Below are 13,534 nucleotides of genomic sequence, written 5' to 3'. Positions count from 1 at the left end.
AGGGGCACAAAGCGGTCATCTTGTTCTACTTCTTAACCTGGTTAATTGTTAAAAGGGTGTCCCTTTTGTGATATTTCACTGAACTGTATATTTATATTTTTATATTTATGTTTTGTATTCTTTTCTGTGCATGTATTATACTCCATGAAAGGGTTAAACTTATATATACAAAGTGGACAACCAAAAGATGAAAATAAAAACAAACGTTTGCAAAATACGAACACAAGGATTTCTAAAAGCTAAAAAAGTGGGGGGTTATTATTGGAAGAAACAATGTTCAAATTCTGGACATTAAGAATATTGTAGGGGTGGGCTGGAATGAAATGGAAATTACAATATCATAGTCCCAATTAAATCAATATAGTCATAAAAACAGAAACTATATAAACAATCTTGCAAAATTCATTTTATGACAGGATTTATTGAGGGTCTATTATATGACAGGCACTGTTCCAGGCACCAAAGATAAGAACAGTGGAACAGTAGGCTCAATCTTTTGCACATTAAGGAACACACAGAAAATTAGATTTTTTTTTCAGCCTACCAGGCTAGGAGGCATACTTAGGGTCCTCTCCAAGGACTGAGGGGATCAATATCTTGGCCCACTTGAAATCCACTTCCAGCACACCAGTGTGCCTCAGCATGATGGATTTTAGGATATGATCATGAGAACGAAAGGCAAAGAACAACCAAACTGATTAAGTACTTAGTTTGGAGTATACTCAGATTTTTTTGGCACAAAGTTTATAATAATGTATCTTCCATAGAGGTCCAATTATGCTGTTTTTAAAGATTCTTTCAATTCTTGACTGTAAATATTTAACCCTCATGACATCTGGAAACAGACATTTTTCAAAATTCTTTATGGCAGAGGTGTGTGTAGAAATTTGCATTCCTTCAAGACCTAGAAGAATGCATAATACATGTTCTAGACATGTGTGTCAAATTAATGATCATTTTGAGCACCCCAAAATACAAAATAACATAGCTATTTCCAGAGAAAACTCTTTAGAAAGAATTACGTTATGAAAATAATGAATCCTAAAATTATTTACAGGCACATAAAAAAGTTCCCTTTAAAACTTCCCTGTAGGTTTGGTGTTAATACATGATTGGAAAACTATAAAATCTAAGGTTTTTTTTTTTTTTTTTGCCGTACGCAGGCCTCTCACTGTTGTGGCCTCTCCCGTTGCGGAGCACAGGCTCCGGACGCGCAGGCTCAGTGGCCACGGCTCACGGGCCCAGCCGCTCTGCGGCATGTGGGATCTTCCCGGACCAGGGCACGAACCTGTGTTCCCTGCATCGGCAGGCGGACTCTCAACCACCGCGCCACCAGGGAAGCCCTAAAATCTAAGTTTGAGCTTAGTGAACATAGCAAAATTCGACTTGGTTCCTTTCTTATATTTATTAAAGATTCAAGAGGTTTTAAAAATTGGCCCATTGCCCTTCTCACTCTGAACATTTCAGTTACCTTTTTAAAGTCAAACTCCTCGGATCATAATCCTTCCGTTCCCTTTTGGCCAAACTGTTCAGTGATGTTTCACCTCCCTTCCACGTAATGTATACATGCATATGCACATGCACACACTTTGGTCAAAGGTCCCCAGAGCCCTCTTTCCACTATAATAAGACACCCATGTCTACTGCCTCCCAGGCTTCAGTGACTCTGGCTTCCTCATGACAGCATTTGTATTGGCAGTCTTCACAGGTAGAGGCACTCTATCCGTTCAAATTCCAATTTTCAAGCAACAAGGAAGTGATGTCCCTATCCTGCCAGCTTTCCAGTGCCATCTCAAGCCCAAAGTTATGAAAAATATCTGATGATAAGAAAAACCAAGGTCCTTTACCATAGTTCTAATTCTTGGTAGCTTTGAAAACTCAAACTAAGGTAACTAACAAGAGGGTCTGCATCCCTTCTAATTCCCTAAATCTGAATATCATCATTGTTGTCATCATCGTCAACAACAAAATCATATCTTTGTTCCAATGTACTGCAGTTTCATATTATTTTATTACTTATAGAAAATCATGATGAACTATTCCTTGACTACATTGCTTTCCTACTAAACAACACTTGTATGTTTTTTGAACAATAAACCAAACTTCTTAGTTTGCAAAATGTTTAAACAGCATATTCTCTAGTGTTTGCCTGCACCACATATTTGCACTGCCAAACAACTTCCTTCTTGGCCGAGATCCCCGATCGCCTTTATTTCCCTTCTGCTCTGTCATAAATAAATGATTGCGCCGACTTAGTTTACTTGAAGGCACAGTTTCCCAGAGAGCAGTTTTACAGATGTCCAGAGCCAGAAAAGTATTTAAAACAGGTTGACTGGGGCCGTTGGTTCTAAGACATTTGTCGGAACTATAAAAGTCTAGGACCTTTTTCTCTCCAAATTCTGGTAGTAGTAGAGGAAGCAAAGGAAAAAGGCCTCAAAAGAGTTGTCACGTATTCTTGGGCTTCTCTTTCCTTTTTTAATTCTTTCAGCCTGTTAATCATTGCTTTTAACTTTCCTATGTCAAATACTTCTGAGAAAAGTCTTTGTCTACCATGTTCAAGACGGATTGCTAGAAGGAGAAAAAAAGCTTTATACAAAACCCCAAACTGCCCTACACAAGATAATATGGAATTTTTGTGGTTAATTTTGTGGCACCAAAGTCAACTGACAATTTCCAGCTTGGAAACCACTTTTTAGAAGAGATGGGCTCCACTGAGGAAGACGAAAGAGAGACGACGATAATTGACGATGGTGTGCTTAAAGCAGGCTGGTGAAGGTGGAAAACACCACAGGATGGGGGGAGAAGGAGGTGGCAATCTGACCATAAAAGCCCTGCACAATATCACCAAAACGAAGGTGCGTAACTTTGCCATCCAAGCAGTATTATATAAACGAGGCACGTATAAGTACCAGCAGATATTTCCACGTAGGGGTGTGGAATTCTGGCCCATATCCACTCTGTTCCGGGGCAAGAATCACCTCTGGAAGCTGTTAGATGGCCAGAGGAGCTATTCCCGCTCCCCAGCAGAAGTGCAGCAGGTCCATTTAATATGCTGATCTGGTGCAAGAGCAAAGATCCTTCATGCCTGTTTCTAAATGCACATTTTTAATATTCAATATAATGCTACTCTTTAACAAACTCTTTACTCCCTGCCTCTCTGATGAAGCTTCCCGTGGTCTTGAAAGGGATTGTTAACCCAAGAATGGATCGCACTCTTTCTGCATGAGCGAGTCAAGAGACACTCCATTAAGCCTTCCAGTATTTAATAGAAAGAGTCATCTCTCACCTCTGAGCAGATGAGCCAGCTGCTCGGTGATGAGCTCGGGAGCCTCCTGGAGAATCTCTTTCACCACCAGAGAGGAGGAAGACTCTCGGTACTCAAACCCGGCATCGTCCTGCTCAACTGGATTAATGACCTTGACGACTGCTGATTCTAAAGTTTTGTCCTCACTGTAAAGCAAATGGAGGAGAGGAAGAGGAAGAGATATGGCATGTTTTCTTACTTTTTGGAATTATTTAACCTCTGCTTCCACACAAATGACCTCCTCTTAATAGCCAAATACATATGTAAGTTCACATGACTTATTCTACGTGTTATCACATTTCATTTCAACTAATCACCTCCCCAAGAGTCTTAGAAGATCTTCACGCCTTAGTATCTCTTCACACCTCTTGTTTTGCTGTTGGACATAATAATAACAACAATAATAATCATTGTTATACCTAATATTTACTGAGCTTCCACTACAGGTCAGACACTATAATAAATACTTTCAGAGTATTTTCACATTTTATACCATAAAATGACCCTATTCAATGGGTTCTATTAAAATCCCCATTTTACAATGGGGGAAAAAGGCATGAAAATGTTAAGAAACGTGACTAAAACAACATGGGGAATATAACCAATATTTTGTAAAAACTGCAAATGGAATGTAACCTTTAAAAATTGTATAAAAAAATAAGATAAAATAAAAGTGACCAAGGTCACATAGCTAGTAAGTAGACTACTTGTATTTAAACTCTATCTAGTTCCAAAGTCCACACATCCAGTTATGGTGCTGGAGGAAAAAATACTACTGGCTTATTTATTTCCACATCATTCTTTTTACATGAGATAGAGCTGGCTTTTATCGAAGGCAGGAAGAAAGATGTGGATAAAACTGTATTCTTTCTGTCTGCCAAAAACCAAAGAATGGCAGATGAAGAAAATGATCTCAATTTGATATTGAAAAACATCCTATATCATAAACAATCCAAAAGCCAGACTTCACAATTTCAGTCTCAAAACCAGCACGGTTTCCATTTTAATTGGTTACAAAACTCTCCCTAAGATCTTGACTGAAACACATGTTTCATAGTTCACTCCTTTGGCTTCCTGCATTGTTTTTGTCCACATCTACTTGTGTTATAGTTGGTTTGAAAAAGTTAACACGTCAATTTAGTCAAGCATGTGATCATCCTGAACACTAATAACTGAAGTCAGTCAAATAACCTATGAATAACTCTCAGCCAGTTGTCAACAACTGATTGATAAATATTATTCAAAAGAATTTTGTGTGTTTCAAATAACATGGGGATAAAAACAGCCCACACAGGCAGATTATTTTCCAGACTCTTTATAACTGAATGAACTGCATGACTGATTCAGCGTATTCATCCCTAAAGATGCTTCCTTAAGAAGGTTAGATTAAAAATTAGATACTTGTACACGTTTTTATTTCATGTATACTAAGATCAGCGTCCACTGGTGAATGTCATCAATGATCAGCAAATTGGCAAAGTGTGCAAAAAAACTATCATCTCAAACTACTGGGGACTCTTCACTCATTAGCAACAGAGAGCTTATCAGAATAGGACTCTTTGCGATGGGCTGTAAGGTCCTTGAAAGCAGGGAATTTGTCTCATTCCTCTTTATGTACCTGTAGATTCATGTACCAGTTAGCAGCCCCTAAGGACTTATTGAAGGAAGCAGAAGACCCATGTTCTCGTCCAAACTCTTCTACTAACTGCATGTGGTACTTTGGGCAAGTCATTTGCAACACTGGGTTTCAGGTTTCTTGTCCATAAAATAAGCAGTTCAAATTACATGAACTATCAAAAATCCATCCTGCTTTTATAGTATAATGCTATGAATAAATGAGCCAGTGATCAAAGAGCTTTCATAGCCCATGTACATAATTTTCCCTTTCACTACGGAGATAAGAATCTTTCAGTTTTACTTAGTGTTTAATTTCAATCTTCATTATACATTTTCAGCAACAATACATAGGACTGTCACGTTGCTATAAGAAAGTGTTTGAAATGATTTAAAATTATAATTTTGGTCTATTTTACAAGAACTTTCCACTCAAAGATGTCATATTTGAAATGCCAAAGTAAAAACAGAGAACTGGCATAGCCTGAATTTTGACGTAAGAGAAAAAACACATTCCCTTTCCCATGAATGTCCTTGGCCTTTAATACATCTCCCTAAACTACAAAAATCCTGAACAAGGTAACACTTTGCACAAAAGAACCTTTGTTAAAAGATCAAACCTCCCTCCAGAGCCTCCTGTGAAGCCTTACCTCGCCAGCATGTTGCTGCCAACAAGTGTTAGAGATAACTTCCCTTCATTATTTAGCTGATGCAGATTAATTTCATCTCGGAATATGTGGAATGATTCAGAGATATTTAGCTCTTCTAAAATAAACCTTGTCTCGGTGAAGTAGCTGAATTCAGTTCTTGATATGTTCAGCACGGGCAAACAGAGAACCTCAGGTGGGCTGACCTACCAGGAAAAAAAGTTGACTGAATCACTGACAGCAGCAGGAGGAAAGAATACAACTACATTTTCTCAAACCTGAGGATAACTGGAAGGGGAACCAAGCCTCGCTAAACCACTTGACATTCATAACCAGCTTTTCCTGAACCCAATTAGCAGAGCATTTTCCTTGGGTAAGTGGCCCCTAATTTTTTTTAACCTCTTGTTACTCCACATGAAACTTCTCGTGCCTTTCTTGAAATATTTTATGTCTCTTTGCACCCCTTCCACGACTGAAAAATATACATACACATTCTCTTTTTCATAGGAAACAAATTCACATGTCTTTATGGAATCAGCAGAAAATTAGAATGATTACAGCAGGGTAGGTCAAGACTGTGGTGACACAGAAGGCCTATATGACCCATCTATACTGGAAGCCTGCCACTTGGCTCCAGCCCATTGTTTCCATGCAAAAAATTCAGGTCCAGGATAGGTAAATCTTTCAATTACTCAAGAAAAGCTAGAAATCTTGATTTGGGGGTATTATCTGTGATGTTTAATTGTTACAATTAACTTTTGAATTAAAAATACTGTGTAGGAGGGGAATTCCCTGGTTGGTTAAGACTCCACACTTCCAATGCAGGGGGCATGGGTTCGATCCCTGGTTGGGGAACTAAGATCCCACATGCTGCACGGCAAGGCCAAAAAAAAAAAAAAAAATACTGTGTAGGTTAGTGAAAACTCATATGAGCCAAAATCTGGCCCACAGACTAGCAGATTGTGATTTCTATTAATTTCTTGTATTATTTTTTTAAATCTTATGTTAACAAACCTTTTAAAAAAAACTGTAGTGATGGGGGAAACAGGAGATGGGTAGACGTTAGAGAATTTCAGATTCACAATAATAAACTTATTTCTCCATAGGAATTTTTAAAATGAAGGTGCTTTTAAAAATGACTATGAGTCTATGGCCATAAACCCTAAATATCACTGAGAGAATGTGGGGTTTGGGAACACTGAATTTTTGCATAAAGTAAATGGCCTTTGTTCTCTCATCATCACCAGCTCTGTCACAAGCCTAGTATTTATTACACAGTTTTCACATCTTTATCATCCATCTCCCCTTCCTAGCAGGGATTTTTGTCTTTTTTGTTCAGTTATGTTTCTCAGTGCATAAAATGGTCTGGCACAAAGTAGGTAACACGTATTTGTTGAGTGGAATAAATGAATCACCTACTGCTATGGCATACAAAGTACAAAGCCATTCCAACAAGGTGGGTTTTATTCCACCTGTCAGGCTAATACAGAATCACAATCGTGTAATAATTATTAGCAATTTATGCATAGCAAGTTGTTTTTCTTATTAATTGATAGAGTTATATCTAACTCCTGATACTAAAACCTAAGTCAGGAGCCATGTGGCCTGAGGCTATCCTGGCAGGACCTATTCTGGAGTTGGAGTCAGAAAAACTAGGTTCTAGCCCCAGCCTCTGCTGTGTGACTTTGAGACAGCTATTCTTCTTTCTGAACCTCAGTTTTCACCATCCATAGAATGGGGCTTACCTACCAGAGTGAAAAGTATTTAAACAGTCAAACGTGAAGCTGCAAACTCTGTCCTTCTATGTGTTAACACTCTGAGAGGGAGTAGCCAGGTTCTCAGGAAAAATTAAAATGGAGATGCAGACCCATGATAGGGGGCAGGGTCCAGTAAATTAAGAGGAAGACACAGATATTTAACAAATTCCCAGTATGTGACCCATCACTAATTCCATATTGGTCCCCATGCTTAGTAACGAGCCTTAGAAGAGGGAGAAAAGAGGCCACACATCTCTTTATCTATTTTACTATTACAACTAGTTTTCTCACTCCTTTTGTTGGATGTTATTATATTCATTTAGGACACTGTAGCTGTTGGTGGTGGTGTCATTACTATTATATAATTTCCTTAAGAGTCCATCCCATGGTCAGTCTAAAAACCAGTCTGGTTCAGTCAACTCTATGTTCTCAAGACAAGCAACGCCTTTTTTCTAGAAGTCAAAAAACCCAGTTAAATCATTAATCATTAGAGAAATACAAATCAAAACTACAATGAGATATCTCACACCGGTCAGAATGGCCATCATGAAAAAATCTACAAACAAATGCTGGAGAGGGTGTGGAGAAAAGGGAACCCTCTTGCACCGTTGGTGGGAATGTAAATTGATACAGCCACTATGGAGAACAGTATGGAGATTCCTTAAAAAACTAAAAATAGAACTACCATACGACCCAGCAATCCTACTACTGGGCATATACCCTGAGAAAACCATAATTCAAAAAGAGTCATGTACCAAAATATTCACTGCAGCTCTATTTACAATAGCCAGGACATGGAAGCAACCTAAGTGTCCATCAACAGATGAATGGATAAAGAAGATATGGTACATATATACAATGGAATATTACTCAGCCATAAAAAGAAACGAAATTGAGTTATTTGTAGTGAGGTGGATAGACCTAGAGTCTGTCATACAGAGTGAAGTAAGTCAGAAAGAGAAAAACAAATACCGTATGCTAACACATATACATGGAATCTAAAAAAAAAATAATAATAATAATGGTCATGAAGAACTTAGGGGCAAGACGGGAATAAAAACACAGACCTACTAGAGGGTGGACTTGGGGATACGGGGAGGGGGGTGGGCTGGGACGAGGGGGGAGGGTGGCATGGACGTGTATACAGTACCGGGCGTGAAGCGGATAGCTGGTGGGAGGCAGCCGCCTGGCGTGGGGAGATCAGCTCGGTGCTTTGTGACTGCCTGGAGGGGTGGGATGGGGCGGAGGGAGGGAGACAGGAGGGGGGAGATATGGGGACGTATGTATCTGTGTGACATTCACTTTGTTGTAGAGCAGAAGCTAACGCACCATTGTGGAGCAATTATACTCCAATAAAGAGGTTTAAAAAACAAAAAACAAAAAACCCAGTTAAGGCGGGCAGTGGGGGGAGATAAATTAGGAGTTTGGGATTAACAGATACACATTACTATATATAAAATAGGTAAACAACAAGGACCTACTGCATAGCACAGGGAATTATACTCAGTATCTTGAAATATCCTATAATGGAAAAGAATCTGAAAATCAAGTGTACAGCAAAGTAACTGAATCGCTTTGCTGTACACTCAAAACTAACACAATATTGTAAATTAACTATACTTCGATAAAAAAATAAATAAGAAAAAATTCAGTTAATAAGATTAGTATTCGATATGCATGTCTTAACACAGGCACATTTCTCTCCTCATACCAATGAATCTCCCTTGTATAGTTTGGCACATTTTAAGATAAATTTGATAGAAAGCCGTATGCAGATATCAGAAGATTTTATCTGGCATTTTTGTCAGCTGCTGACCCAAAGCCATTCTTGCCTCCTATAGCTCATTCTGGAAGACTGGGTTCCATGTGAATTTAAATCGTTCTAGATCAGCTATGCATACTCTCAGAGTTAAGGATCCAAACAAAATTGGAATAAAACAAATTTAACTCCAGAAAATTAAAAACTGTGTGAAATTGGGAATAGCACTGAGACACTCATAATGTAATTTTTTAGGCTTTAAGGTGAGCCATTAACATGGGCTGATGAATTTATGGAATGGAAATTTTAAAACAGTTTATTTCAAGAAAGGTCTTTTCCACCTCTGGCCCAAGGGAGATGACTGCAACTGAGAATGACCTTGCTGTGCAAAGTCAGGCTAAAAGGCAAACACAGAATATAGATGTGACATGTAATACCTCTATTACTGAAAATTCCAGCCAGTATGCTCTGTACTTCATGTAATGTTCACACAGGTTATTCTGCACATATTTTTCTACTCCCAAAGGCAAGATTATCCAACAAGGATAGTAAAGGAAAACAAGACATTCTGATCCTTACTTTTGTCAATTCTCTGAATTTCCATAAAAGTAATCAACTATTATAAAACTTTTAAATTTTTATTTGAAAAAAATTGATCTTATTGAAATAATGTTTTATGCAGAGTCAGTAAAAGTGACTAGAACAATGCCTAACATGTAATAAGTGACCAATAAATATCGATTAATGGATTATAATACATTATTCTCTGCAACAATAAACCAGAACATGAAAATTGAAGTTTCTTTGTTTTTCCTGAAAATGTTTGTTTTTAAAAGTTAAATCGTAATTCAAATAAAAAGCATAATCTTCTTTTCCCTCACCTTGTCTAGAAAGTAAGCATACGTGAAGGCAGAAATGAGAGAATCCAGGTCACACGATTTATGTCCAATAACCACATGGACCTTCTCCAAGCGTTTGCTTCGATTCTGAAACAAATCCAAATAAAACATCACAATTTAACAACAGATTAATATAAAGTGGATATTTTTCAATCTTTTTTAAAGTATGCCTTAGCTATATTCAGACAATTGCAGAAATTCATAAATGTATCATGAAGTTTTATATAAGGACATAAAACTGCACAACATGTTTAACATTCAGAAATGCTCAAATTTTAGTTAATTGTCAGGAACAGAAAATTGTTGGTTCGAAACCTTGGGAGCTTCCTTGGGTGAAATCTGAAACTGGCCCCCATATACAGAAGGCAAGGGGAGATTGAAGAAAGAGGCAGGCCACTCCAGATCGGTAGGTGGCAAGTTCAATAGGCAAGGGAACTTACTTACAAGGCTTGTCTTGGGCGGCCACAAGACAAGTATATCTCCACACCTGCCCACCAGAATCAAAAGTTATATAGAGGCCTTAACTGGCTTCAGTGACGTGTGGTCTCAACAACGCATTGCTCTCTCGAGGCTGTGTCCTTGAAAATGGTTCCCACTGTGTGATCAGTGGGCAGATTCTACCTTCCAAGGTCAGGGGAGGGGGTGAGGAGCCTCCAGTTGCCAGGGTCTAGCTCTCGGGTCAACTGGCAGTCATGTCCTCTCAATGACCTCCTCCAACAAAAATGTGGTTTTATTAAGACCATCCACAATCTAACTTAATGTGAACTGTATCTCTGAGTCATAATTTTTTAGTAAAAGATTATTTTGGTCTAAAGAGCAGTTCTATAGTATTCCATATCACTTCCTTATATAAGATGTTCCTCTCACTTTGAGAGACAGTGACTTTTTTCATATGTCCCTGGCGTGCAACACAATTTGGTAGGAATTTATTTTTTCCTGCCACATTTTGGGTGACAGGATATGCTCTCTCTGCATTACATTCTATCAGTTAGCAAATAAAAGTTGTTGTAACACTTTTCTTCCCTCCAGAGAGAGGACTCTGATTAGTATTATTTCTCTAAAAATACAAATCAGTTGCTATTAAAGGGTGTATATTGTCACCTCTCTGTAAGAGAATACATACTATTTTCTTTCCTGGCTAACTCAATACTTCCTTAAAATTCCTTTACAGAAGGCTGACCTCCTTATAAAATACTGAGTTGGAATTGCTAAAGATCTAATCACTTCCAGAAAATTTCACAACAAAACTGTCCAATAATGATGTGTAGCCTAAATTGACACCTTTATAGTATGTCAGAGATGATACCTATGTATACTTCCCCCACTTTTCATCCTTTGTTTTAATTTCTTTTTTTAGGACTGACTAGAAAGCCAACTCAATTATAGTACTGCTCAAAAAACCTACATTAAAAATCCACTGTTCGTGACCACTTCAATAAAAAAGACTTGTTATTCCTTTTTCTACAGAACAAAGGTAAAGGATTATTTAGTAACTTACTAGGCCTCTTACAATGTGTTGGTATGTATAGGGAACTGCCATATCAGACTCAGAAACTAGTTATTCAACAACCAAGCTGTGGCCCAAGGAACATAATAAAGTAAATCTCGGAGGAGGCTCGGTCAAGAGCCTATCAATGTAGAGAATGACGGCAGGATCAATATTGCAGATGAGTCGTCCAGTATGCAATATTGTTAAATTAAAATAAATGTATATATTTTAAAATATATTGACATCTTGATCTGTAGTAAAACAACAGGATTTTTTTTTTTTTTTTTTTTTTTGCGGTACGCGGGCCTCCCAGTGCTGTGGCCTCTCCCGTTGCGGAGCACAGGCTCCGGACGCGCAGGCTCAGCGGCCATGGCTCACGGGCCCAGCAGCTCTGCGGCAAGTGGGATCTTCCCGGACCGGGGCACGAACCTGTGTCCCCTGCATCGGCAGGCGGACTCTCAACCACTGCACCACCAGAGAAGCCCTTTTTTTTTTTTTAAGGGTCTCACGCTTCACTTAATCTGAAGAACAGTACAGGTTCTTCGTCTTAAGATATAAATTATTTATAACGTTACAGGACAAGCGGCGACTCCAACAATTTAAAAACTTAGGTAAGTCTACCTGGTGTTAATTTCTGGCAACACTCCTCCCAATCTGTTTTTTGTTTTCTTTTTTAAAGTCATCCCTGCCCACGTTTCAGTAGACGTGCACCATGCCCTAGAGGAACGTCCAGAACAGGACATAGGTGAAGAGGCCTCCCATGAGACTCCTGTAAAGAGAGGTCTTCGCGACTTAAAATATTTGTTCCACCTCCTTCCCGCCTTGAGAATTAAGAGCAGGGAGAGCAGGATGGAGGCGAGCAGGTAGAAGATGAAGCCGTAGAGGCCGGTGAGGCCGAGGATGCCGGCCGTGGCCCCTGACAGCGCCGACACCGAGGTCCGGCAGTAATCCAGAACGGCGCCGTTGCCCCGCACGGCGGCCTCGCTGATGAACGGCGGCCCCTCCCGCTTGGCCACCACAGCGGCCATCGCACCCGCCCGGGCTCGGCCTCTGCTTTCTCGTGGAGCATCGCGGGGCTGCGGAGAGAACCAAGTTACAGGTGGCGCCCGGAGCGTGGCGAGTTGGGTTCGCGCCGCCCCTCCCCCTGGGGCTGCGGAGACCTCGCACCCCTCAGTCTCGAACCTTCGAAAGACGCTGAAAAGGCTGAGGGCTCGGGGTTGCTGGCGGCACATTTGCATTTCCCGCCCAGACTCGCCCAGTTACCTGGAACACGGCGGCGGACGCAGTAGCTCGGCGCTCCCTCAGACAGCCCGTGGTAGGGATTCCCACGGCGCCATCTTGCACTCAAACAACAGGATTTTAAAACGTTATAAACTCTCTGAAGATACTTACAACCACTGCCCTTCCATCACCATCTGTAGCTCCCATTCCTTCCTCTCCCAGCTTCCTTCCCTCGAGCTCATAAATTTATAGCTAGCTCACTTGTACTTTCTGAGGATTCGTCGAGGCTCAGTTCTTAACTCTCAAAGCCAGACTGCTTCCCCTGTGCAAGACCGTTAGATATTTTAGAGGTATCTAAAGAAATTTGGCTAAATGGAATTACACTCCATTACAACACAAACAAATGCATTAGGAAATCATATTACTGTAGACTGTTGTTCTTCCGAGAAGCTCGAAGGTCTAAGTAGACATTACCTCATTTCTCCTCCCATATCTCTTGTAAGGCAGACAGTAAGAAGATTAATAACACATTTTATGGGTCAATAGAGCCTGTGATAGGACCAGGATTGTTCCCAGAACCCATGATCCAGTACAAAGAGCCCTGTCTCTTCTGCCCTTCACCATCCACTCCACAATGCCATAATGACTTCAGCATCCACAGAATGAACAGGCATGGAGATGGAGGGAGAAAGAGAATGTTAAATATGCCTTCTAAATACAGCAAGGCTTCAGAAAATGATAGCATCGAAATGACCCCAAAGCTGACCTATCTGCTTTCTTGTCTAGGTTCAGTAACTCCTAGGCACGGCTCTGCATTCAACACTCAACTTGCAGGAAAGAAGAC

General features: G+C 39.8%; 2 protein-coding genes across 2 annotated transcripts in view; both read right to left on the bottom strand.

Moving 5' to 3' along the window:
• PRUNE2 (prune homolog 2 with BCH domain) overlaps nt 1-13,534 on the bottom strand; it is a gene marked incomplete at both ends in the record, with an annotated part of 267,702 nt that overhangs the window by 207,745 nt on the left and 46,423 nt on the right. Inside the window, 3 exon segments of the mRNA XM_082843243.1 lie at nt 3,287-3,450; nt 5,569-5,771; nt 9,963-10,067. Of these exon segments, the coding sequence (XP_082699369.1) occupies nt 3,287-3,450; nt 5,569-5,771; nt 9,963-10,067 (472 nt within the window).
• Nucleotides 12,087-12,797, bottom strand: LOC309964572 (ER membrane protein complex subunit 6-like; the record flags this gene model as incomplete). The annotated part of the gene is made up of 2 exons (XM_082843702.1): nt 12,733-12,797; nt 12,087-12,545 (listed from the first exon to the last, which is right to left on the bottom strand). Exon 2 carries the CDS (start codon nt 12,495-12,497, stop codon nt 12,087-12,089), a length of 411 nt encoding a protein of 136 aa, XP_082699828.1. The 5' UTR covers nt 12,498-12,545; nt 12,733-12,797.

This window comes from Leucopleurus acutus, assembly GCF_964270905.1.
Source record: "Leucopleurus acutus genome assembly, chromosome: 7".
In the NCBI taxonomy this organism is placed as follows: Eukaryota; Metazoa; Chordata; class Mammalia; order Artiodactyla; family Delphinidae; genus Leucopleurus; species Leucopleurus acutus.
Note: the sequence above shows the minus strand (reverse complement) of the source record. Positions and strands in the feature narration are given on the sequence as shown.